Here is a 24658-nt window from a genome sequence, read left to right as displayed (position 1 = left end):
AGTTGAGGAGAGTGCAAGTCTATGCATATTATATATGTGTACCATTTTGAAAAAAAAAAGAAGTGTTTTCACTTTATTACCTAAATGAATTATTCATATTGTCAATTGATTTTGGGAGGGTACCTCACTTTGAATGCGCTGTGTTAGTGAACTTTTCTCCCATGTCATTCCTCAATCCATTACAAACAAAAAAATTAGATAAGGTATAAACAAACACATAATAAATTAAATTAAATACAATTATTGTCAGATCAGATACAGGTTGGTTAGATTGTAATCAGATCAGATACAGGTTAGTTTAAAACTATACACTTTTAGGAGGTGATTAGAGAGGGTAAATGGATGGTTTTATCAACATAATTTTAACAACGAGAATAAGGAAGAATGATTTAATTTGATTATTTAATTTATTGCCTACAAATGATTCAGTATGAGGATCTCACAACACATACGTAGTTAATTAGTGAAGAATCATGTAAATTTGTGTATAGTTATTGTATTGCGTTGGTCTTTTTGTGTCCGTTACAACAAATTGGTACGGTATCAGAGTTAGTTTGGTTGAGTTATTTGCAAATTTTAATAATTTAATTGACGTTGTCTGTGTTAGAGCTTGTGCTGATAAGACTATATCAATCTATTGATGGTGAGTTATTTATCCATTGTGTTCAAGGGGCAGTGTACGAGTAATGGACTCAAACTTGAGGAGTTGAGGATAGTGCAAGTGTATACATATTATGTGAACCATTTTCAAAGATGAAAAGTATTTTCACTTCATCATTGTCAAATGATTTTAAGACGGTACTTCACTTTAAACTGCGTTAATGAGCTTTTCTCCCTTATCATTCCTCAATCTGTTACAATAGAAAAGATTACAAAGGTAATAAACAAATAAACGCATATTAAAAATAAACTAAACCATCGATAATTCAATCATTTCATCTTATAAATTACTATCTAAATGATTATAATTAACGCTATTCTCGTTCTTGAAAGATCAACTCAATAACTATTTATGTGGTCAAATATAATTATTATATTTGTTTTCTTTATGTGTTATATAAATGAAAACAACTAGCATGTGAAAACTAGTTAGAATTATCTCGTGATGTTTCTAATTTTTTATATTTTCACTTATAAGTAGTTGTAGATATCAAAAGTCATTATACTTTGCATGTAATAAGGATGTTCAACAAACGAAAAAAAAGGATCGAATCGCACTACTCGACCAGATTAGATCGAAGAGAACTAGTATGATATCTGATTCAAGAAATTTGAATTTACGGCCTTTAGTCCGATATTGTCCAAAACCCCCTAAAGAGGGTCTTGGACCGGACCGTTTTTTTTTTTTTTAAAAAAATTATGAATAAATACCTTTATATATCATGTCTAATGCTTACCTATAATACGCTAGGAGCGAGTAATTTTATATTATGAGATATTTCATATAATAGGCATTAACTATTTTTTTTTCTTTTTGTAAATTTATTTCTTTTTATATATTTTTTTATGACGCAATAAAAAATTTATAATATAGAAAAAAATATATTCTAAAACCGATCTAGTCTTATGTTTTGGAGCATTTAATCGGTATGGTCTAAACTGGTCCAAGCAAAACGGGTCCGATCTTTGGATTTTTAAGTTCAAATATTCGATCTTCGGTCCGGTCAAATTTGGTCTTGGACCAGTGAACAACCCTACAAATATGTTAATGGAGATCATGCAAATTAAAAGCCAAGTGAGTTAAACTTTCTAGAATAAAGGAAGTATATTTGTTTACCTTCTCTAGTTTCTTATTTATTTAGACTATGTCCTGACTCCTGAGGTAGGCATATGTTGCTTGTATTAAATAAAAGGAAGAAGTATGATTGAAATTCATTATATAGTATTATACTATTATAGTAGTACGAGTACTTTTTATATATGCCCCTTAATGATTGTCTTATTGTAATTTATGTTTAGGTCAAATTGATAAGTTTTGGCCATGAATTTCCACTAAAAATAAATAAATAAATAAATAAAAAGTCATGTGGCCTGGAGTTTTGTTTAAAATGTGTCAATGTAAACAATCAAGGGCGGGTACGGTTATGGTGTTACAAATAGTATCAGAGCAACCATACAATATCCCTAATTCTCCAGTTACTGATCCTATGGATGCGCAATGTGTGACAATATCAGAGTACTAATTAGGGTGTTACAAAACACACATGCATCGTTACCACCTAATGATTAATTGCCTCATTCAATTCAGGATGAAATTAGATAATTTATCAAAATAATCTTAAAAGCAAGAATAGGAAAGGATTAGGTCATATGTGTATAGATTATTATTTTGATTGATATGTTCATTTACATTATCAAATCTCTTCCTCAAAGTGCATGCCATTATAAGTTGTATTGAAAGTTTAAAAAAAAAAAATGAAAAAAAAAAACACGAAAACTAAGTCAAAAAGAGATTACATTATGTACTAGTTGGTTATATTTCTTAAGAATCCGATTAAAATTGAAATAAAAAGGGTTTTACTCTATTCACGAGACAATAATTTCGAACATTATTATAAATTATAGTTTAGAAATGGAAGAAAAAATATAGACAATCTTTGGTAAAAACAAATAAGAAAAATAGAAGCTTAAAAATAATTAAGGTAGTAATCATGATAATATCTTCATTACAACTTATAGATGGTCAAGGAAGATGCATGACTGCGATAATTAGAAGCATGGGGCTTAGACAAAGTGGAGTAAAGATGTTGGTAACAATGACCTTTAAAGAATCTTAATTATAATATTAATTCACATTAGTCATTGTAATGATTCAACTACATACACGGGGACAAATTTCCTTTTTTCCAATCTCTTTTTTTCTACACAATTAGACCGTCAACTGCTCATAATTATTATGATAATTAATTAGTTTATGTATGTGTTTATGATGATGATCTAACTTTGATTAGAAGTCTAATTACTTTTTAAAAAAGACTGCGACGACTTCTCCTAGAAAGCTACACTAATACTATAATATGTCCTAATTGTCTAGGTTCAGTCAAGTTGTTCTAGAAAGGTTCCCTTGGTGTATATGCGTCGATGAAGATAAATTCCTATTTTGGGAATGTTAATTAAACATGGGAAGCAATCCAATTAGTATATGACTAAGATTGCCAAGACAATTTTTTTTTTTTTTTTTTTTAATTTCATCTATATGCATATATATTTGTGGTCATTTGTTGACACAAAGAATGCATGATCTTTCTATTTTTTTAGAAAGACGAATAAAATGAAATTGTTTGATTGATAAAAAAATTAAAAATATACTGCGTAGGAAGTTGTAATCTCCACGAAATGTTCTACTTTTCTAGGTTGTAATGAATTTTTAAAATTTTGCAGTTCTTTGTGAATAAAAACTCTTGAAGGATTGCTTTGTTTGGAAAGCATACATGTACGTAATACTAATCGTATATATTCATCTAAAGGACCACATGAAATCTAGAAGGTGCATCAAAGAAACTTGGATGAAATTAATTGATTTAACACTCCTAATATTATATTTAAAACGCATTCCCTCCTAAGTAAAGGGAGAATTGAAAGACGCGTATTTGATTCCTATAGAAACTTATCACTAATCCTTGTTATTATAACTATAGAGAGATTAACAATTATCATAGGTAGACAAATAGTAAAATTCTACTCGTTGGTTGACAAATGAATTAGGCTTTGTTCTATCTAACTTATACTGTACTCACTTAATTTTACTTGTTTTTACAAAACTTAGGATAATAAGTGAAGTTTTTTTGAAATAGTACTCCATATTTTATTTGAATTTTTTTTTTGCCGAAACTTATTTTAGTGACGAGTATAATAGAGACATAGTTGCTTCATTCAAGATAGAAAACGAAGGTTGCTCAATTCCATGTTCATGAGTCATGAACATGATTCAACAAAGAAGGTCTAAAAAATGCATGCGTCCATTTATCTTTTTTGGTGCACAATCTTGTTCTACCTCCTTACAAAACGCGTGTTCAATTCATCTAGACATCTTAATTACAAAGTAGACAGCCGCAGCCTGCCTTCAATTTGGAGGGACTTTTAAACATTACAATATAACATTATAACATAGTCTTTTATATTGACACCAACCAACCAGCAATATCTCAAAATATATAAAGGTAAAATATAAGTTAGATAAAAACTAAATGGAATTCCTACAAATAGACATTGCAAATATTTGATTCAATTCTTGTAATGATTACCTGAAACTTAAGGGTCCCTCCACTAAGCCTTAAAAAGGATCTTTTAAGAGGGTTTTATTGTACATGTTCTTATCTTCTTCATCTATTTGTTAGGGTAAAAAATTGTATCATTATCCATCAAGAATATTATTCCTCCCAAAAAACAATTAAAAAAAATAATAAATAAATAAATAATCAAAATTGTAGAATCGACATAGAATTGATTTGTGTTCATCCCTTCATCTTTAACACGTCCCCATAATGATATAAAAATAAGAGAAATGTTGGCCAATTTTATGTGTTTATTTGCTATTGCTATTGCTATGTTAGCCCCTTGAACCATTTAAAAGTTAATGTCTATTGAAACAGCCAAGAGCAAGCATCTGTTCAATAAAATTAGTACACCTTCCATTTGTTTTTGGTAATCTTTATACCCTTTTTATGCAAATGAAATCTAATACTTACATACGTATTCAGATTAAAAATAAATAAATAAATAAATAACAACGTATACATTTTCTATCAAATCTCAACTAATTTTTACTTAGAGATAGTTATATGATCATTAAAAATATTTAGTAAACAAATCTATCTTCCTTCCTCATAACCCTAAAATAATTGTTCTAGTATGTTCATAGTAAGCTCCTAATAATAATAATAATAATAATAATAATAATAATAATAATAATAATAATTTGTTGGTGAAGATTTGTGCGATGTCACAGCAAAGGTAATTCTACTCATCTACTATAATTTGCATAAAATTCTATTAGATATAAAACTGCAAAGATCAGATGTATTAAATTTCAAAGAATATGAAACAAGCCTAGGCAACTCAATAAAGAGGAGAGTTCGGTCAACTTACATTTCCAAATTAAAGGAGATTCCAAACTAATTAAAATCAACTGATGATAGTTCGGTAGAAGTACCTCTCTAACTTATAACTTATAAGGTGTACTTTCTTTGATCTACTCTTTTTTTTTTTTAATGTGGACAATTTATATGGGGACAACAATGAGGTTTTTCAACAAAATTATGAAATGAGTATAATACAATGATGTGAAAGAGGGTATTCATATTATTAGTTATCCTTCGCAATGATTGAAGTTTTACCAATTAGCATATTAGTTGATTTTGCTTTTTGTTTTTTGTTTTTTGTTTTTAAGTTTTGATTTCTCTTGTAAATGTCGTTCAACTCTTTAATAGTAAATAAATTAACTTATAAAGATTCCAAAAGTCAATCTAAATTTAAAGCTCAAAAACAATTATCCTAAATGCATTAAAAGTTTATAATAATTTTACAAAAAAAGTAGATAATATAACCTTGCATGTTTGAGATTTCTCCATTGTGCATTTGTGCTTATATTGATGATAAGCTAGCAGAACAATCGGGCCAAAAAGCTCTTTCACTACGTATATCTCTAAAACAAACTATATTGAGCCCAATGGGTAGCCCATTTAATGTGGGCTGCAGACTCTTAAAAACGCCTTTAGTTTTTATGAGTCTGCAGACCACATACTATAATGAGCCCAATGGGTAGCCCATTTAATTATTGGGCTATTCTAGCTTTTCTGGGTTCTGAACTAGCTACTTTCAGCCTTGTGGTCGCAAAGTTGCATTAGTAACTTTTTCCAAGATCATTAGATTAATGAACTTCTGTTTTAGCAATTTTATACGGAGTACTCCATAACATCATACTTCCTTCGTTATTTTTTACTTGACCCGTTTGACTTTTACACTATTCACCACCTCTCCTTTGACCGTCTTTTGTAAATAATATGCAAGGAAAAACATATTCATGTGAGATCTTTTTGAATTTGTCTCAATAAGTACTATCATAATATATAACTTTTATAATTTTTACTTATGGAGAATTAAAGTTATTGATTGTTAAAGTTTGGCATTAGCAAGCGTGTTTAAAAGAATAGGTCAAGTAAAAAAGAACAGAGGAAGTATATCTTTAAATTCTTTACACTTTTATTATTTCACGTACGTATGTAAATGTATAACTTGATCAATTTTTTGTTAAAAAAATAAATAAAATTGATCAATTTATTTAATACTAGTTGAGCATTCGCGCGCGATAGCCCAAAATGATGTTATCGGCTTGAGATATAACGTAGCGTAAGTGTTTGTATGCTATTTGTCAGTGTAGTTTAGACCTGGCAAATGGGTCGTTTGGGTCGGGTACAGGCCGGGTCATATCGGGTCAATTAACATTCGGGTCCCGTATGGGTCGGGTCATTTCGGGTTTCGGGTATGGCTCGGGTCAGGTATCGGGTCGAGTTCGAGTCGGGTCAATTTCGGGTTGGGTTATTTTCGGGTCAAGTATGTTCGGGTCATATTTGGGTCGGGTCAAAATCAGGTCGGGTCATGTTCAGGTTGTTCCATTTAATTTGTGGATCTAGTTCAAATAAATAATTTTATATTTTATTATTTTTGGCACCAGACATTTTTAGTTCAATTATAAGGTAATTTTAGTTCGGGACATTTCGAGTATGGGGTATGTTTTTGAGTATCGGGTTTGTTCGAGTCAAACAATTCGGGTCAATTTCGGGTCAGGTCAATTCGGGTGTCGAGACAGGATCGGGTCAACTCTATTTTCGGGTCGGATCGGGTCAATTTCGGGTTTCGGGTCATTTTCGGTTAGTTATATTTAGGTCATTTTCGGGTCATGGGTCGGGTCATTAATCGGGTCTCGGTCAGGATTGCCAGGTCTAGTGTAGTTATTGTTATTTTTTTTTTGCTATTGCTATATTGATTTCGAGTGTATGACAAGTACGCACGATAGCCTAATATGGTAAAATCGGATGTGAATATTATGTAGCGTAAGTGTATGTATGTTATTAATCAGTGTAATTATTGTTAGTTTTTTTTTTTTTTTTTTTCTTCTTCTTCGCTACTGCATGCTATATTGATTTCGAGTGTATGATAAGGTAATGTTAAAGTAAAAAACCAACATTTGAAGTATATTAATATCGTAATTTAGAATCTGAAAATTTTAACTGTAAATCGAAAATTATAATTACGATAAAAAATAAGACTTTAATTTTTGTACAATTGAAATGAGTTATTTGTTTCAAAATTTCAAATGAGAGGGAATGTAGTTGGAAAAAATAAATGATGAAGAACCGGTCACATGATTAACGTGTTAGAGTGAAAAACACAAAAGACATTGAGATTCAAAACAATGGTATAAACCTCAACGAATTAAACCAAACACAGAACACAAGAAACAGCCAACACATTTCCCCTCCCCGACAAGTCAATGGTTCCCCCTCTCCCCCCCCCCAACGATAAGATATGTAAGATTCGTGGTTGTGATCGTGTTTCATAGTTTGAGGTGTTATTAACATGATGATTAGGGGACCTTATTTATGTGGTAGTCACTAACTTGTTTTAAAGTTCTTCCTATCTCATCTGCCAACATACATACCCTCTCCCTTATATTTCTTCCTCGTCTTGTCTCATTTCCCTTTTCTATTCATCCTTGCTTTCTTTCACCTTCTTGTTCTTTTTTTTCTCCTTCCTATCCACTCTTCTTGTATAATTTGAGCGGTTTAGTAAGCCTCCCTCCCTCTCTTTCTCTCCCGACCCTTCTCTCTTAATTTCACGACTCATATTTCTCTTTATCACTCTATCTCTCTCTTTCTCCCTACCCCTCACTAGTATAAAAACTTAAATGGGCACCGCCAAATGCGCACCAGTTTTTAAAAACCGGTGTGAAAAAAATAGGCGGGATTGAGGGAATGAGTTTTCGCACCGGTTCTAACCAAACCGGTGCGAAAAATGAGTTAATCGCACCGGTTCTAACAAAATCGGTGCGAAAAGTGAGTAAATCGCACCGGTTCAGTTCGAACTGGTGTGAAAGCTGCTGTAAAATAAAAAATAAAAAAAACGGTTATAATCTTCTTTCTTTCTCTTTCAATTCCTCGATCTTTCCTCCTCTCTCATTTGCCTCTGTCTCCTCTCTCTCTCCTCCATTGAAGCGTACTCGACATTCTCCATTGAAGGGGCTTCTGAGCTTTCTCTCAGCACTTTCCTCAACCCCCTTCTCTCTCCTTCAATCTCCTTCTCCATAACCGCCATTTTCCCTTTCCTTTCTTCTCTTTTTCGATCTCCTTCTCCATAATCAAGCACAACCACCATCGCCGCTGCCGTCAATGTGAACCAAATACAACAACAACAACAACAAACTTGAATCAATTATCGATTCAAAAATCACAAATTCGAGGTATGTGCTCTTCAATTTGAAATCTAGGTTTTAGGTTTTGTAACTAGGGTTTCTAATTTAACTTTGAATCTCCGAAATTGTTTTGGGGATGATATTGTAGAATATTGCGAATACTCTTCATGGTGGCGCAATTGCGTCTTTGGTGGATTTGGTGGGTTCGGCTGTTGTGCAATTGCGAATACTCTTCCTTTTTTCTGGGTTTGTAATGAAATTATTGGTTTTATTTGTGTTTTTTTGATGAAATTATCTTGTGGGTTGTTTTGTTTTGATGTTTTTTTCATGGGTATCTTCTGTTTTCCTGTTTTTTCCCCTTAATCTGATTATGGTTTGATTAATATGATTGTTGGACCTTAAATTTTTGGTTTATAATGTTTTGCTTTGATATCATCTTATAGTGTTAAGAAATCTTGCAAATTTCGGAAGGAAATTTGTCATTTCATGAATATCATCAACTTTAGCATAAGTTTGATTAAGCTTGATGTCTTTGAGAATTGTGAGAATGCTTGTGATAAGGGTAATCCTACTTTTTTTTCTATATTTCTTGAGGTGTTTATTTTCCTGGATTCTGAGTTGTTTACTGGTCTTTTTGGTTGATTGGCTTTTTGTTAACGTTGAACATAATGAAGTTGTTCATATTTACATTGTTTCATATGATACATAGTTTTTGTGATGTATTCATGATTTAATGCTTACTCATTTCATGATTCTTATTTTGTTTACTAGTCTTTTTGGTTGATTGGCTTTTTTGTTGACCTTAATGAAGTTGTTCATATTTATATTGTTTCATATGATACTTAGTTTTAATTTTGTACTCATGATATATGCTATGCTTTACTCATTTCACGGTGCTTGATGATAAGCACAATCAAAAGGTAGTGTGCAAACGGGTCTCACCGTTTCGAACCGTGTTTCTTTGATGGAAGGGGGGATGTGGAGGTTGAGAGTTGTTTGACCAGTACTGTTTGGGGTATTGCGGCACATGAATTTGCAAGTAGCTCATTCTCTTCCATTTGATGTAATGTGCTTGGAATATAATAATTGAATTTTAATACTAGTTTGGATGGATTTCCTGCAGGAGCATGTTTGGAGCTAATGATACTAATCCTATGCTTCCTGTTAATATGGAGAGTGTCAGGATGCCATACAATGCCAATGTAGTGCCGTCAATGCAATTGGATGGTTAGTTCTGTTTTGCTGATTTCTGTTTGCCTGAATGCTTGTTGGTATTCTTTATAATCGGATTTCTAATATTACTTGTTTAGTTAGACTCTTGATATGATCATATGAGTGGTGAAGCGGTTGGTATTTATGTCTTATTCGTCTATTGAAGATTTGCTTCCTGTTGGTGTTTATGTAGGGAGTTGGTTAAGGAGATAGTGGTTTTCGGTAGTTTGCATACTACCGTTGGGTTAATGCTTTATTTTGATGTGATTTTTTTCCTCTATGCTTGTGTATTGGGAGTCAGTGATTGAGTAGTGAATTAGTTGTTTTTGTCAGTTTGGTTACTTTGGTTGGGGTATTGGATAATGCTTGATAAGTAACCTCAAAAGCACAATTGTCTTGTTGTTGATTGACAAGTAACCTCTGAAGCACAATTATCTTGTTGTTGGTTGATTGACAAGATTGTCACAATTGATAGTGTCCCCTGCCTTATAGTTCAGTATAAGAACAAATGGTTTCCAGTGTGGTTTTGCTAAGGTTGATGTAGTTGGTTGGAAGACTTGCAACAACTTTTCATGGTTTTCATCAGTGTCATTTACATTTCACTGTCCTGCTTTAAATTAAACTTGCAGTTTTATGAATAATCCCGTTCTTGTTCTTCTGGTTGTTGCAATTTTGGGATTAACACCAGAATGTGTTGCATTGATCTATATGGAAGCTCTCTTTGGCTGTAATGATATAATGAACATGGCTGGGGACAAGAACTTATCCTTTGTGAATCCATTTAATTAGGAAGAGGTACACATGTATTCAGCCAGAAGCATAAGCTTCCTGTGACATCGTATGACAATTTTTGCCAGAATGAAGTAGGGCAAGCCAGGAATATGTTGAAGCAAATCCCTGTCTCCACTGGGCTCAAGCTTTCATATGGAGAAGAGGAGCACTATTCTTCCATCACATCTGCTGGTGAAGGCGTAGTTGTTAATCTACCTCTGTTGTTCCTGCTACTTTAGTGTTGCTACTGCCTCCTATCTTTGATTGTGTAGTTTTTTTTTTTTTTTTTTTCCCCAGTTTTTAAAGTGTAATATTACAAGTTATTGAAGAAAATATATGTGTTTTATGTATATTATGATTATATATAAGTATTTGGTACAATTTAAGTGAAAAAAATGCACAAAAAAAAAATTGGGAATATTTGGCACCAGTGCTAAAAGTTTTTTATTTTAATTTTTTGGACTATTTTTAGCACCTGTTCACAGCAAGAATCGGTGCGAAATCTAAGAATTGGCACTGGTTTTGAACCGGTGCGAAATCTTTGTGTTTTTGGCATCCCTCAAATCTGCACCGGTTTAAAACCGGTGCTAAATGGAGGTTTTGAACCAGTGCTGATTACCATTTTTCGCCTAGTGCCTCTTTTTCTTAATTGCGCTATTTCTTTCTCTTTCAACTCTTATCTTTTTCTTTTTCTCCCAGCCCCCTCTCTTTCTCCTTATCCTCCTAGCTCATCTCTATCTCTCTTACTTTCTCTATCCCGACCCATCTCTCTTTATCTTACCCCCTCCTCTCTCTCTCTCTCTCTCTCTCTCGTCCCATTCCTTCCCTCTTTCCTCTCTTTCCTCCTCCTAATCCTTCCCTCTTTTCCTCTCTCTCTAATCTCCTCCTCCTACTTCCCCTCTCTCTCTCTTTCTCTCCTCCTCCTCCTTCTCCCACTCCCTCCTTCTCTTCCTTTCTCCTCCTCCCTCCATCTTTCTTCCACTCTTTCTCTTTAAAGCTATCTATTACTATGGTTATATAAACATTTAAAAAAATTTACTTGTGAATCTAACACAATTCTACTATAAGGTTGAACGTTTTATTCTAAAAGTGCTACAAATTAGTTAGCATTTCCATAATTGTCACAAAACCATATTGGTTAATGAATAACATTTAATGAAAGAATTGAAGTTTATCCAAATCTAATCGTCGATTTTTATTCCCTCTTTCTTGGTTACTCTGTTTCTTTATCCCTCTAGCTTTCATTTTCTTTTATTTATGTTTTATAATTTTGAGCATTTTATGAAGTTTCTAAAAAGTATTTTCATCTCCTTAATCACACTCTAAAAAGTTTTTATCTCTCCTTCCTTTCTTTATTTCCTTAAACTCCCTGTGTCTCTTTCTCAATCTCTCTCTTTCCCTCTTCTCCTTCCTCCTTTTTTTGATGGCCTCTCAATCTCTTAGCCACCCTCTCTGTCTCTTGACCCTTCCCTCACACACACACACACACACACACACACACACACACACACACACACACACACACACACACACACACACACACACACACACACACACACACACACTCATGGTTATAGAATGTCATGGCTTATAGGGTAATACCAAAAGCAATTGTCAAATATCAAAAGTATATGTAATGATGTAAATATACATACAACCTCCAAAGTAAAACGCAGTAAGAAATTTTATTGGACTTCCTCCTATATCCAAAGCATATGTAAGATTCATGATTGTGATCGTGTTTCATAGTTTGGGGTGTTATAAACATGATGATTAAGGGATCTTATTGGCGTGGTAGTCACTAACTTGCTTTTTTTAAAGTTCTTCTTATCTCTTCTTCCTTCAATATACCCTCTCCCTTATATTTCTTCCTCGTCTTATCTCATTTCCCTTTTCTATCATCCTTGCTTTCTTTCACCTTTTTGTTCCTTTTTTCTCCCTCCTATCCACTCTTCTTGTATGGTTTGAGTGGTTTAGTAAGCATCCCTCTCTTTCTCTCCTGACCCTTTTCCTTTTCTCTCCCGACTCATCTCTCTCTTTATCACTTTATCTCTCTCTCCCTGCTCTATTTCTTTCTCTTTGGACCCTTATCTTTTTCTTTTTCTCCCACTCTCTTTCTCTCTCTCTCTCTTCTCCTGGCTCATCTCTATCTCTCTATCTTTCTCTATCCCGACCCTTCTCTTTTCTCTTTCTTACCCCTCTTTCTCCCTAGATCTATCTCTTTCTCTCATCTCACTCCCTCCCAAAATCTAAGATTTACAACTATCTTCATCTGATGAGTAGCATAAATGAGGCATGATTGATAAAAGGGGCTTAGGTGAAGATATTGACAACTTTGACAAGGATGTATTAGGGACACATTTCCTCTCAAGAGGATCTAGTTCACCCTTAATTAGTACTACGTTCGGAGCAATTTCTGTTGCAGGAGGTGGAGGCAGAGGCAAAGCTTCCACTGATTCATTACCACTTTGGAACAACTCTTCTCATGCCAAAGAGAAACCAAGAACCAAGAGTGGACGTCGTCCTAATCAAACCTAAAACACAAGTTTAATTCATATTAAATGTTTCAAAGCAAATACCTTTGCTCTAAAAATTCTTGCAACAATATCTAGTCTATTTTATGCTTCTTCTCCAACAGCCTATAAATTGAATTGATTGACAACCCAAATGAGATTTACAACCACCTTCATCTGATGAGTAGTGAAAATGAGGCAAGATCGATTGAAGGGGCTTAGGTGAGGATATTGACAACTTTGATAGGGATGTGTTCAATTATTCATGAAACAAGCTCTATCTCCCGAACTCCAATGGAGGCCACATTTTAGACCATCAATCATCATATTCATCACAATCAAGAAAGTGATTATTTTATAAGATTATGTGATATTCATATACTCTACTATGTTACTATGTTTATTGAATTAGACCCCGTCAAAAAAATAATAAAGTTGGTTGTTAAATTAATTATTATTCTTATAATATGTTCTAAGGTTACCCTTTCTCGATCAATGGTAAATATTCTTGATATTATGCACGGGAAGTAAGCTAGTTTTGACATACAGTGTTGCACTCATGTTACGGTTGTTGCTTATCTAGTAAGAGCCCTAAAGAGGTTGGCTAATAAAGATAATGTGCAAATAAATGGGCCACATGTTAATATCCCTTTTATAATTAATTCTATGTAATGGGTTGGATAAAGATTTTGGAATGGGCCTTGCATACTTAAAAAGCTCCCCGAATATAGCTAGCTATGGTGCGCACAACACGCGTGTTAGCCACCTTAGTGTAATCAAAAGTACAATTATTTATTAATACTAAATATATATTATGAGCATAATAATAAGTCATTAAAAAGCAGTCTACAAATTTTACTTTATAATTATTTTAAGAAAAATAGTATAAGTTATAATATATTCATTCCCTAAACGTAGATCTTGTTCTCTTCATCAACCCAATAAAATAAAATCGAGTGTTGGTAATTTGTAGTATAAGCAAATGTGTAATAGTAATTGTTATAGTTATTGCTAAAAATTATTGCTATTGTGAAAATTAAAAGGTGTTTTGTTGCTTTTCCTCTACATATTAGTGAGGTACTTAATTATATAGATCGTTTAGGCCAAAAACCGTCGATATATCGGGTATGTGTCCAATAAGATAGAGATAGAACTAAAACACCAAATTGATGTGTGAAGGGTGAAGTGGAGTGGGTATGTTTGGGGTGCTATCCTGCATGAAGATTTGTTGCTTGAAGCCTTTGACGTTGTATAAGCTTGGGTTTCAAAGTATTTCATGCTTGCTCTCTCTTTCATGTCATGTCAAATTTGCATCCACATTTCTTAAGTTGTGTGGCCTACATTACTCGTGTAATTAATTAGTGTTATTAGCAAATATGTTACAATAAATTCTTCACTTAAGAATAGCAACATAACAAAATCTTAGCTTCAAAATCATTAGCCAACGTCGTCTCCGATCCTTTGTCTATCGACTCAGCTACACTCTTTAAATACTAATTTACTACTTTTAAAATCATCTTTCTTGTACACAAAGATCAAAATACATGGTCAGAGTGAAAAAAAAAAAAAATGGCTTTTTCATCAATGCTCAGTAAATTTACAGTAAATTCTATTCATAATATGCATACCAAAAAAAAAAAAAAAAAAAAAATTGATGTCAACACCAATAAGATGATTTCTAGAAAAATGATTCCTTTATACAATACTGAAACTTTCAGCAGATACAAATGAAAATGTAAAGTTGTACTTGAAATCAACTCTGACCCAAAAAATTCAAGAAGATTCCACTGGAACAAAATTGGATAACCCAAAACAAAATTTATTAAAAATTTAATTAATGAATAAAATGAATTTTTGGAATCTAGGATTGACTATATAATTATTTAAGCTGCTTCATGAGTAGCTGATAGAATCTTTAGCTACTTCGTGCACAGAACGCCTGCCATATGTGAAACACACCAAGACGTCAATACCAATATATATTGCTCCCGCAGAACATTTTGGCTGCCTCTATTGTATTGATAATCAACAACCAGCAGCTTTCAAGAAGTTGTCATAAGGGCTTGACGTGGGAAGCTTGTATTCAGCCTCGACAAGAGAAGCCATTTTCGGGAAGAAAACACTCCGAGCTATATTCAACCAAGAATTTGGGAGTTAGTTAGTAAGAAACTACCCTGTTCACATGTGTATTGCTAGCTTTTTAAGTGTTAAACAGTAAAATGGATCATCCCTCCTTCCCTTCTTGTTAACTGGTTTCTTTTAGGGTGTCTCAAATTGTTTGTGTTCGTGGGACAATGCTATATCAAAAATTTCTTCACAAATACATACATCAAACATTGCAACAATTGAAACCTCAAAACTAAAAGAATCTTAATAAGTGGCTTACATGTGAAGGAGATGTAGTCCTGTTTGGTTCGAGATCAGCATGTTGGACATAGAAGTTGATTAAGCTTTCTTGTTGCTGAACCGTCATCAAATGGGACATCTTCTGCTGCTTACCAATCATAAGAGCTTCGCAGTGGTTGGCCATTTCATTGTAAGGCAAATCAGGGGCACTTGAGATAGAATATCTTCCAACTTGGTGAGCTGAGTCCAAGACCTGTAGGAAAAGGAGACAACCACATTATTTATAAAATATATAATGAACATTTAATAATCATACAAGAATAGAGCTTAAGATAGAATAATAGGTGAAGAACCCGATGAGAACAAATGACAACAGAAAAGCTTCTGAATTTTCAATAATTGCTATTCATTAAGGTCTAAAACACCAATGCGTCAAGGTGAGACAGATGAAAGGCAAAAACAAAACAAAATCTTAGCATCAAATTCACCTTTAAATTGACTATTGTTGTCAAATTGGTAAATTTTTGCATTTTATGCCCCAAAATCAACTAAGAAAAGTTTATCCTATATTTAAATAGCATTACTGTTCTCCCTTCTTAGCCCTTCTCTCTTTATGAGAATAAGAAAGAGCTAAGTGAAACTTAGAGTGCAAGTATAGAATAATTGCTACAACTAAACCAACAATAACCCGAATACCCAAGTGAACCAAACAATAGAAAGAGCCATAAATATGTTATATTCAAACCAAAAATTCATGTTTAACAATGTATCTATTGGGTAACAAAAAAAAAAAAAAAAAAAAAAAAAAAAAAAAAAAAAAAAGTCACCTTCGAAAAGAAAATTTTGTTTTTGACATGAATGAACTTCGAAAAGAGATTCTTAATTTCATTTTTGAGGGAGGTCATTCATAGGAGAATGATGAAAAGAGCTACCCCTAAGTTTATACCATTTGGTCGTGCAACCACAAAGAGAGATTTATTGAAGGCTTATGTATTGGAGAGGGATAAATTGAAAGATTAGTTGTCTAATGTTTCGAGTAGAATTTGTTTAACAACCGATAATTGGAAATCAAATCATACTAGACAACATTTCATTTGTGTCACTTCTCACTTTGTTGATGATTCTTGGAAACTCCATAAAAAAATTCTCAGGTTTAGGGCCTTGGCTCCTCCATATGATGGGGTAAGTATTGCTAATGAGATTTGTATGTTTCTTTGCCAATGGAAATTATATGATAGGATACTCTCTATCACCGTTGATAATGCAACTTATAATGATGCAATGATATCTTGTTTGAAGAGATGTCTTGTTCCTAGAGGAGGGTTAAGTTGTGGTGAGACATTGTTTCATGTGCGGTGTTGTGCCCATATTATTAATCTTATTGTACAAAAAGGATTGACTTGTACTAGTGGAATTTTGGATAAAATTCGTTCATTTATAAAGTTGATCATCAAATCTTCTCATAGAATTGAAGAATTCTATGATTGTGCGGAGAAGATATTTCACCTTGATGTAAAAAGGAAATTGAACCTTGATATGCATGTTCGTTGGAATTCCACGTATAAAATGCTTGGCACTTCTCTTTACTTCAAAGATGTTTTTCTTCACTTGAGATCTAGTCATGCTCATTTCAATCATTTATTCCTTTAGAGGATGAGTGGGAAAAAGTAAGCGTGATTCACAATTTTTTGGAGTTGTTTTATGAGGTTACTTGTATGTTTTCGGCGGTGAATTATCCTACTTCTAATGTGTATTTTAAAGGTGCATGGATGGTGCATCGCCATTTGCTTGAGGCGGAGAAAGGTCCTTATGATTATTTAAAGGAAATGGTGAAACCAATGCTTGCAAAATTTGACAAGTATTGGTCGGATTACAATATGTACTTGTCATGTGCCGCCATTCTTGATCCGAGGTACAAAGTGAAATTTGTGGAATATTGTTTTAGTAAGTTATATGGAAGTGTAGAGGCCTCAAGACGAATTAAATTGGTGTTGGGAACTATGAAGTCAATGTTTGAGGATTATAAGTTGCAATATGCTAGTAGTTCACCTATTGTAGTTGCTCCTTCTCCTCCTAGTACTTCCGGAGCTAGAAACTACTTTAATGATTATGACCATTTTGTCGGTACTAGTGCAAGGTCTCAAGTAGGAAAGTCACAACTTGAGATGTACCTAGATGAAGATGCTTTAGATCTCAATTCACAATTAGATATTTTGGAGTTTTGGCATCAAAGTTCTGTGAGTATCTTGTGGTATCTAAGATGGCACGGGATTTGTTGACTATTCCTGTAAGTACTGTAGCTTCGGAGTCTGCTTTTAGTATTGAAGGAAAGACTGTTTCGGCATCGCAATGTTCATTAAAGTCAAAAGTAATTCAAGCTTTAGTTTGTATGCAAGATTGGCATTGTGAAAGCAATCAAGTAGAGGTTGATAGTGAACTTGAAGATGAAATCATTGAAGAAGAAGAGGATGATGATGCAGATCCTTTCTACTAGGTAATTTTTGAAGTTGTTGATTATGTGTTTAGTTTTGATATGTTGATGGTTTGTAGTTTCCTATGTCTGATTTTTCTTTTCAGAATCTACAATATTTTGTGCTCATGTGTACCTGCTCAGTTAGGAATTGAGGTGGTTCTCATTTTTTGTATATTGTCTTCATGAGTATATCTTAATTTTTTTGTTTCTATTGTGGTTTTTTAACATGATTTGCATCATTTGTTTTGTAACTTTGTTTTAAAGCTCTGATAGTTTTTAATGCTAACTGTTCTCTACAAGGTGAGCTTTACTTCACTTTGGTTTCTTTGTAATGTTTGAATTATATATGCTCATTTTTTGTATCCTATTTGACAGGAGAATTAGTCATACCCTGATCAAAGAAGCTCAGAGGCTGAAGTATCATGGCAGATTTTGGGCTGGACAAAACTTCATTTGTGAATCTGATCTTTGAAGACTGAAATGGATTTTTTTTTTAAATTTTTTTTTTTTTAAATGGAGTATGTAGACTTTGTGGATTCAGAATGTTTATTTACTTACAATGCATTGGTTTTTGATTCTGAAAATGTGATCTGAACTTTGTGGATTTCAAAATGTAATCTGAAATATAAGTTACTCTGTTTGCTTTCATGGAAGTTGCTAAGTTTGGCCGCCATTGGTTACCTTTCTTTAGGGAAAATAATGTGGTGGAAAGGTGTCCTGAAGCTTACTTCAATTCTATTGGATGCATTGCCACTTTTGTTACAGGAAATTATCTTGCCAAAAAAAAAAAAAAAAAAAATTATCTAGCCAAAAAAAAAAAAAAATTACTATGAAATTCTATTGAAATGTAAGTTAACTTTAGGCTGTATTCTTGGATGCATTGCCATTTTTGTGTCCAGTTTACATGAGCAGCTAAATGGAAGTATGTGGGTAAAGGTCCGTTAATGGCCTGTTTTACTTTTACCTCGACCCTGACCCGACCCTAACCACATTGACCCCGACCCAACCCTGACCCACTAAATATTCATCATGACCCGCAACTGACCCGCCCCGCTAATGACCCACACTGACCCGCCCAATAACCACCCCTAGTTGTGAGGCATGTGACTTATGAGGGAATTTGGGAAAGGAGGAGGAAAGAAAAGGATAAAAGGACAAAGTAAAAAAAAAAAAAAAAAAAAAAAGCAAATAGTGAAAGGAATGGCAGATTCGCAAATATAATGAAAAGGAAGGATAATGGCGCCAAATCAATATTCACGGTAACAATAACACATATTCTCTCTTTTAAAGGGTTGATGATATTTTAGATAAGAAAAAAGGGACTTACTTGAGAGGGGGTTTAAGAAAATCCCTAAACGAGTTTCCATGAGTTATGAATCTTATGATCCTTACACCTCAAGGTGGGGAATGCTATCACTATTCCACCAAATTAATTATTGATATCCCTAATTATATACTTGTAAAGCTTTAAAGTTGATTTATAGGAAATATGTAATGACTCTAATGAGATATTTGAGACAAATTTTATAAGATTCCACATGAATATGCCATCACGAGACTTTGTTCATTTTTCAATACTATATGCAATAAGGTGCTTGATCCGGAAAAGTTAGATAGTTTGCAATCAGAAGTCATCGTAACATTGTGTCAATTTGAAATGTATTTCCCGCCTTCCTTCTTTGACATAATGGTTCATTTGGTCATTCATCTTGTTCGAGAGATTAAGCTTTGTGGTTTGGTTTTTATGAGATGGGCTTACCCATTTGCACTACTAGAAAACAGGCCGTTTCCGACGGAAAAATTTCGTCGGAATCACCCTGAATTATGTCGGAACGTGTTGTCGGAAAACCTTTCGTAGGAAAAACGACCTTTTCCGATGGAAATTTTTTGTCGGAAGAGGTTTTCCGGTACCGGAAAATCTGTTGGAAATTTTCGACGGAATTCAAATCCGCCGGAAAATTCCGACGAAAATTTCCGTCGGAAGCTGATTTTTAGAAATTAAAAAAAAAAATGTTGTGCCACCACCGGCACGGCATTTCACCACCTGAGAACACCAGCACCACCACCGAAAACTAACCCAAATTAGCTAAACCAGCCACCTAGCCCGGATCCACCAACCACAACCACCGAAACCTAACCAAAACTAACCCAAATCAGCCACCTAGCCCAGATTCACCTTGCCACCTAACCCGTATCTCCACCTCGCCACCCCACAACCCAGATCTACCAACCGAAATCGAAACAACAACCAAAAAATCAAAATCGAAACCACAAAATCGAAACAAAAACCACAAAAACCAAAAAATCGAAATCGAAACCACAAAAACCAAAAAATCGAAATCGAAACCACAAAATCGAAACAAAAACCACAAAATCGAAAAAAACAATTTATACATTACATAGTCCAAAAATCCGAAAAATTACAAACTTACATTACAAAATTCATAAACTTACATTACAATTTCATCAAAAAGATAATTATAATCATAAATTTGTAAAAAATAAACCTAGATCCACAAACTAATCAATATTTAACCCATATTTTCGGCCTTCTACAGTGCTTGACGGTGGACGGCGCAACGACCGGTGGTTGAAGGAACTGTTGAGCGGCGGCTGGTGGACAGAGCTGACACGACGGTTGTGGTTGTTGATGTTGTTGAGAGGGCGGTGAGGGAAAGATCGAGAAAGGGGAAAGAGAAAGGGGAAAGGGGGAAAAAGGAGAGAGAAAGAGAAGGGAAGAGGCGGTGAGGGAAAGGGGATAGAGGAGAGAGAAAGAGAAATGAAGAGGCGGAGAGTGGGAACAAAAGGAGTTCCTCATATTAGGGTTTTAAAAGATTTTTTTAAATTAAATTCCGACGGAATATTTCGTCGGAATTTTCCGACGAAAAATATTGTCGGAAATTGTAAATTCCGACGGAAAATTCCGTCGGAAAGCACATATATTCCGACGGAGTAAATTTCCGTCGGAATTTTCCGACGGACTTCTAGAATTCATCGGAAAATTCCGACGACACATAAATCCGTCGGAAATTTCGCTTTTTCCGACGGAATTTGTGTCCGTCGGAACCAGTCCGTCGGAATTTGCCTGTTTTCTTGTAGTGATTATGGCACCAATTTTTCAAGAGTAAGTAGTAACAAAGTTCCATATTATGTACCACGTAAGTATACATACATGTGATGAATTTAACATTCTTACCTTTTGGCGTTGGGAACATTGGATGCTTTTGGTAATTTGTGTATACCTACTTGCACTATTTATCAATTTGACTCAGCTCGCCCAACAACAAGGAGAAACGTTAAAATGAAGACTATTGTGAGCTTGTAAGTCTATTTTATTGTTTCTTGTTTCTATACATACATTATATGTAAGACATTTGCAACGAGTAATATACTTATAATTCTACCTTTGTAATGAAAATGAATAGTTTTTTCACGAGGTATAAGCTAAATGGAAACCGTGTGAATAGAAAAGAACCTCTATGGAAACTCGTGAAGGTAAGTAAATAATATGTTTTAGATGATATCGTATGGAATTTATTTTAGTACCTTTACAACAATTATACACCTTAATCTGTTTTTTTTTTTCTTGAATTTTACTTAGTGTGCTCAACAAAGAGGTGGTACCGAGTGTGGCTTTTACATAATGAGATACATGAATGACATAAAATACGGTGAAGCAAATGATATTGATGAGGTATGAGTATGACCTTTCATTCTTATCATTACTAATGTCTTCAAAATAAATCTTTTATTCATATATAACCTTATTCACACCAATTAAAGGTATAAAACTACACTTGAACCAAAACACGGTCATTTTGCCGCTTGTGAACTTATTTGAGTCAAATATTGTCCAAATGGTTCTAGTTTTGTCAAATAAGGTTCTTTTTAGTCCTAATATCTTGAAAATGACTCTTTCATTCATATATATCCTTATTTACACCAATTAAAGGTATTAAATTAAAGTTGGAACCAAAACTTGGTCTTTTTACCACTTTAAACCTATTTGAGTCAATTGTTGTCCATTTTGGCCCCTTTTGAACCCATTTAAGCATAACACTACCCAAATGGTTCACAATTTGTCACATAAGGTTCTTTTAAGTCCTAATGTCTTGAAAATGACTCTTTCATCTATATACAATCTTATTCACACCAATTAACGGTGTAAAATAAAAGCTAGAAGCAACACATAGTCTTTTGACCACTTTTGAACCTATGTGAGTCAATTTTTGTCCAAATGCCATTTTTTTTTATAAGTGAAGTATATAAGTGAAGTATTATTATTATTATTATTATTATTATTATTATTATTATTATTATTATTATTATTATTATTATTATTTAAATTACTTTGATGACTTACTATATATTGTTATATTGTATCATGTTCATAGGTTTTCACGTCTTTAAATGAAGGTCCTTACACCGATGGTGATATTGAAGAAGTGTGGAACATATGGGCCTCATATTTCACTAATTATTGCGTGTAATCATAGTTGTTTAATAATATTTTGTCTTATATTTTGGATTGATATATGTACGTACAAAATTGAATGGCACATTTTATCATACATATTGTGATAATCTAATTTGGGCTAATTAAAGTATTTTGTTCATAAAGCTCAGGAATACAGGTCCTTCATGAGTATATTACACGTAAAAACAATGGAGGTGCTGCCGAAATTTTGTTTCATTCATTATTTATTACCAAATAATATTATTTACAAAAAAAAATAAAATATTAATTAGCCGGCGGGTGTTACACATAAAGCACAGCAAATCATTCATTATTTTATTGGTGGAATATATTTATTTGCAGGGGTAAAAATAGATTACCGCTGCAAATAAATACATTGATTTTCAGCAGTTGACAACGCAGCAAATCAATCAGATTGATTTGCTGCCCTGGCATTTGCTACCACCTTAAAAACGCAGCATTTAACTGCCGCAAATAAATGTTTTTCTAGTAGTGAGGGCATGTAAAGGCTTCCTTGCGGTTCGAGAAAGGCTACATTATCGTCATATGGTTGATATCAAGTCTTGCTCGATTTGTGGGAATGGGGATGAATCAATGATCCATGCCACTTTTGAGTGTAGTGCAGCTAGCAGCATTTGGAACGCTAGTAAGTTTCCCTCTCTGATTTCTCAAGCTCCTGCCTCGTGCTTCACTGATAGACTGTTGTGGATGGCTTCGAATGGTAACAGTGAGGAGTTGAGAGAAATTGTTACTCTTGCCTGGGCTGCTTGGTGGTGCCGCAACTTGATCATATTTGACAATGCAAGTGTTTGCCCGGTCAGTGTTGCGTCTAACCTTGTAAAATCTGTCATTGAGTATGCATGGTGAGTATGCGAAGAGGGTGATCATGGGGCAGAGTGTACCGTGTCAGCCGTTAGCTACCTCTTGGGCTAGGCCTTGTTCAGGGATGGTAAAAATAAATTGTGATGCTCACTTAGGTGTTACGACAGGGTTGGGGGTGGTGATTAGAGACGAAGAAGGGATGATTTTGGTAGCTGCTATGTGTAAAGAGTACGCTGGCTGGGCCCCTGAAGTTGCTGAAGCTGCGGCATGCAGGTACGGGCTTCAACTGGCTGCTAGATTGGGTTATACCTCGGTCATTTTGGAGAGTGATGCCGCAAAGGTTGTGAATGGGGTTAAGAAGATGGCTGGCAATCTTACTCCTTTCTCTGTACTTGTTGATGATATTTGTGCTCTTTCTCATTGTTTTGTTGCTTTCTCGATTTCACATGTAAAGCGTGCGGGTAATACTCTAGCCTACAATGTGGCTAGGTGGGACTCTAGTGGTTGTATTGAACGTGTTTGCCTAGGTCCTTTTCCCCAAAGTCTCTTAAGTTCGGCGGAAATTGATCTCTATTAATATTATTATCTACAAGTGCTTTCAAAAACAAAAATATCACAACATAATTCATTTATTTTGAACCTAGTCTAAGAGTTGGCCTTGTGTATAATTAACTCAACTCGTTTGCATTTTAAATCGAGTTGGGGCTGTAAGCCAGTAACCAGTCAAGCAAAACTTAAATGGATTTGGGCTGAAAGGAGTTGGGCTAGATATGAATTCTCCAAATTCTTCATTAGCCAAGGTTGACTAGTAATTGTCTGGTTGATTAAGCCAAAAGAGCAATTAATATTGTGGTTGAAATTAGTCATTGATTCAATTATTTAAATCAAAAGGCTAGTTTTTCAAACAAATTAACAAATCAACAAACTCAACAAAACAAATTCATAAATTACTAATGACTTAAATTCTAAACCAAACGAAAAACAATTTAACAAACATAATTATTTTATTACTCACATATAAAGGCTAAAACCAATAATTTTGATTTTTGTTTTTGGTGCAAAATAATAATGTAGTTGCCTATATACTTCCAAGTCCCAAGTCCAGCTAGCAATACCATTATTAGTGAGAATGTGGACTAGTAGAGATGAGAAACTACGAATTAGGAAGAGTAGATGGCTTGTTCTTTGGCTTATTATAGATTTAAAAATTCTGTTGTCTTTGAATTGATCTAGAAGTATGGCATCCTTATTTAGAGATTAGGATCTTGATTTTATGGATATCAAAAGAGGTACACCGTGTGCTTCATTGGAAAACACATGCACTTGCCTCAATTATACGGCAAGGTATCGTCTAAAATAAAAAATATGACATTGTGCTGCCAATTAATATGGACTAGTTATGAGTATTTGTTAGACATTATTGAAATTGGTATACCTTTGGTGCATTAGGTTTTAGAATTGCCCTAAAAGTGGACCGTTATCAAGTACAAAGGGTACATGAGATCGCGATTAATTGTCGAACTAGTTTGATTACCTTTTCTTATTGTCTGTAATACTGATATATTTTATTACTACTGTCCAAACAAATTTAAAAGGTTCGAAAGTAATTCCTTTAATTATAGTTTTAAATTTGG

General features: G+C 33.8%; 1 protein-coding gene and 1 long non-coding RNA gene across 2 annotated transcripts; both read left to right on the top strand.

The window, feature by feature from the left end:
- The first annotated feature begins 8276 nt into the window (after positions 1-8276).
- LOC110729816 lies at positions 8277-10684 on the top strand. Its single transcript, XR_002512944.1, has 3 exons — positions 8277-8458; positions 9534-9637; positions 10338-10684. It is a non-coding gene; the product is annotated as an uncharacterized LOC110729816 (long non-coding RNA).
- A 12404-nt stretch (positions 10685-23088) lies between these two features.
- Positions 23089-23601, top strand: LOC110729946. The gene has a single exon (XM_021909739.1). It carries the CDS (start codon positions 23089-23091, stop codon positions 23599-23601), a length of 513 nt encoding a protein of 170 aa, XP_021765431.1.
- Positions 23602-24658: the final 1057 nt, after the last annotated feature.

Source organism: Chenopodium quinoa, unplaced genomic scaffold (assembly GCF_001683475.1).
Source record: "Chenopodium quinoa cultivar QQ74 unplaced genomic scaffold, ASM168347v1, whole genome shotgun sequence".
Taxonomy (NCBI): domain Eukaryota; kingdom Viridiplantae; phylum Streptophyta; class Magnoliopsida; order Caryophyllales; family Amaranthaceae; genus Chenopodium; species Chenopodium quinoa.
Note: the sequence above shows the minus strand (reverse complement) of the source record. Positions and strands in the feature narration are given on the sequence as shown.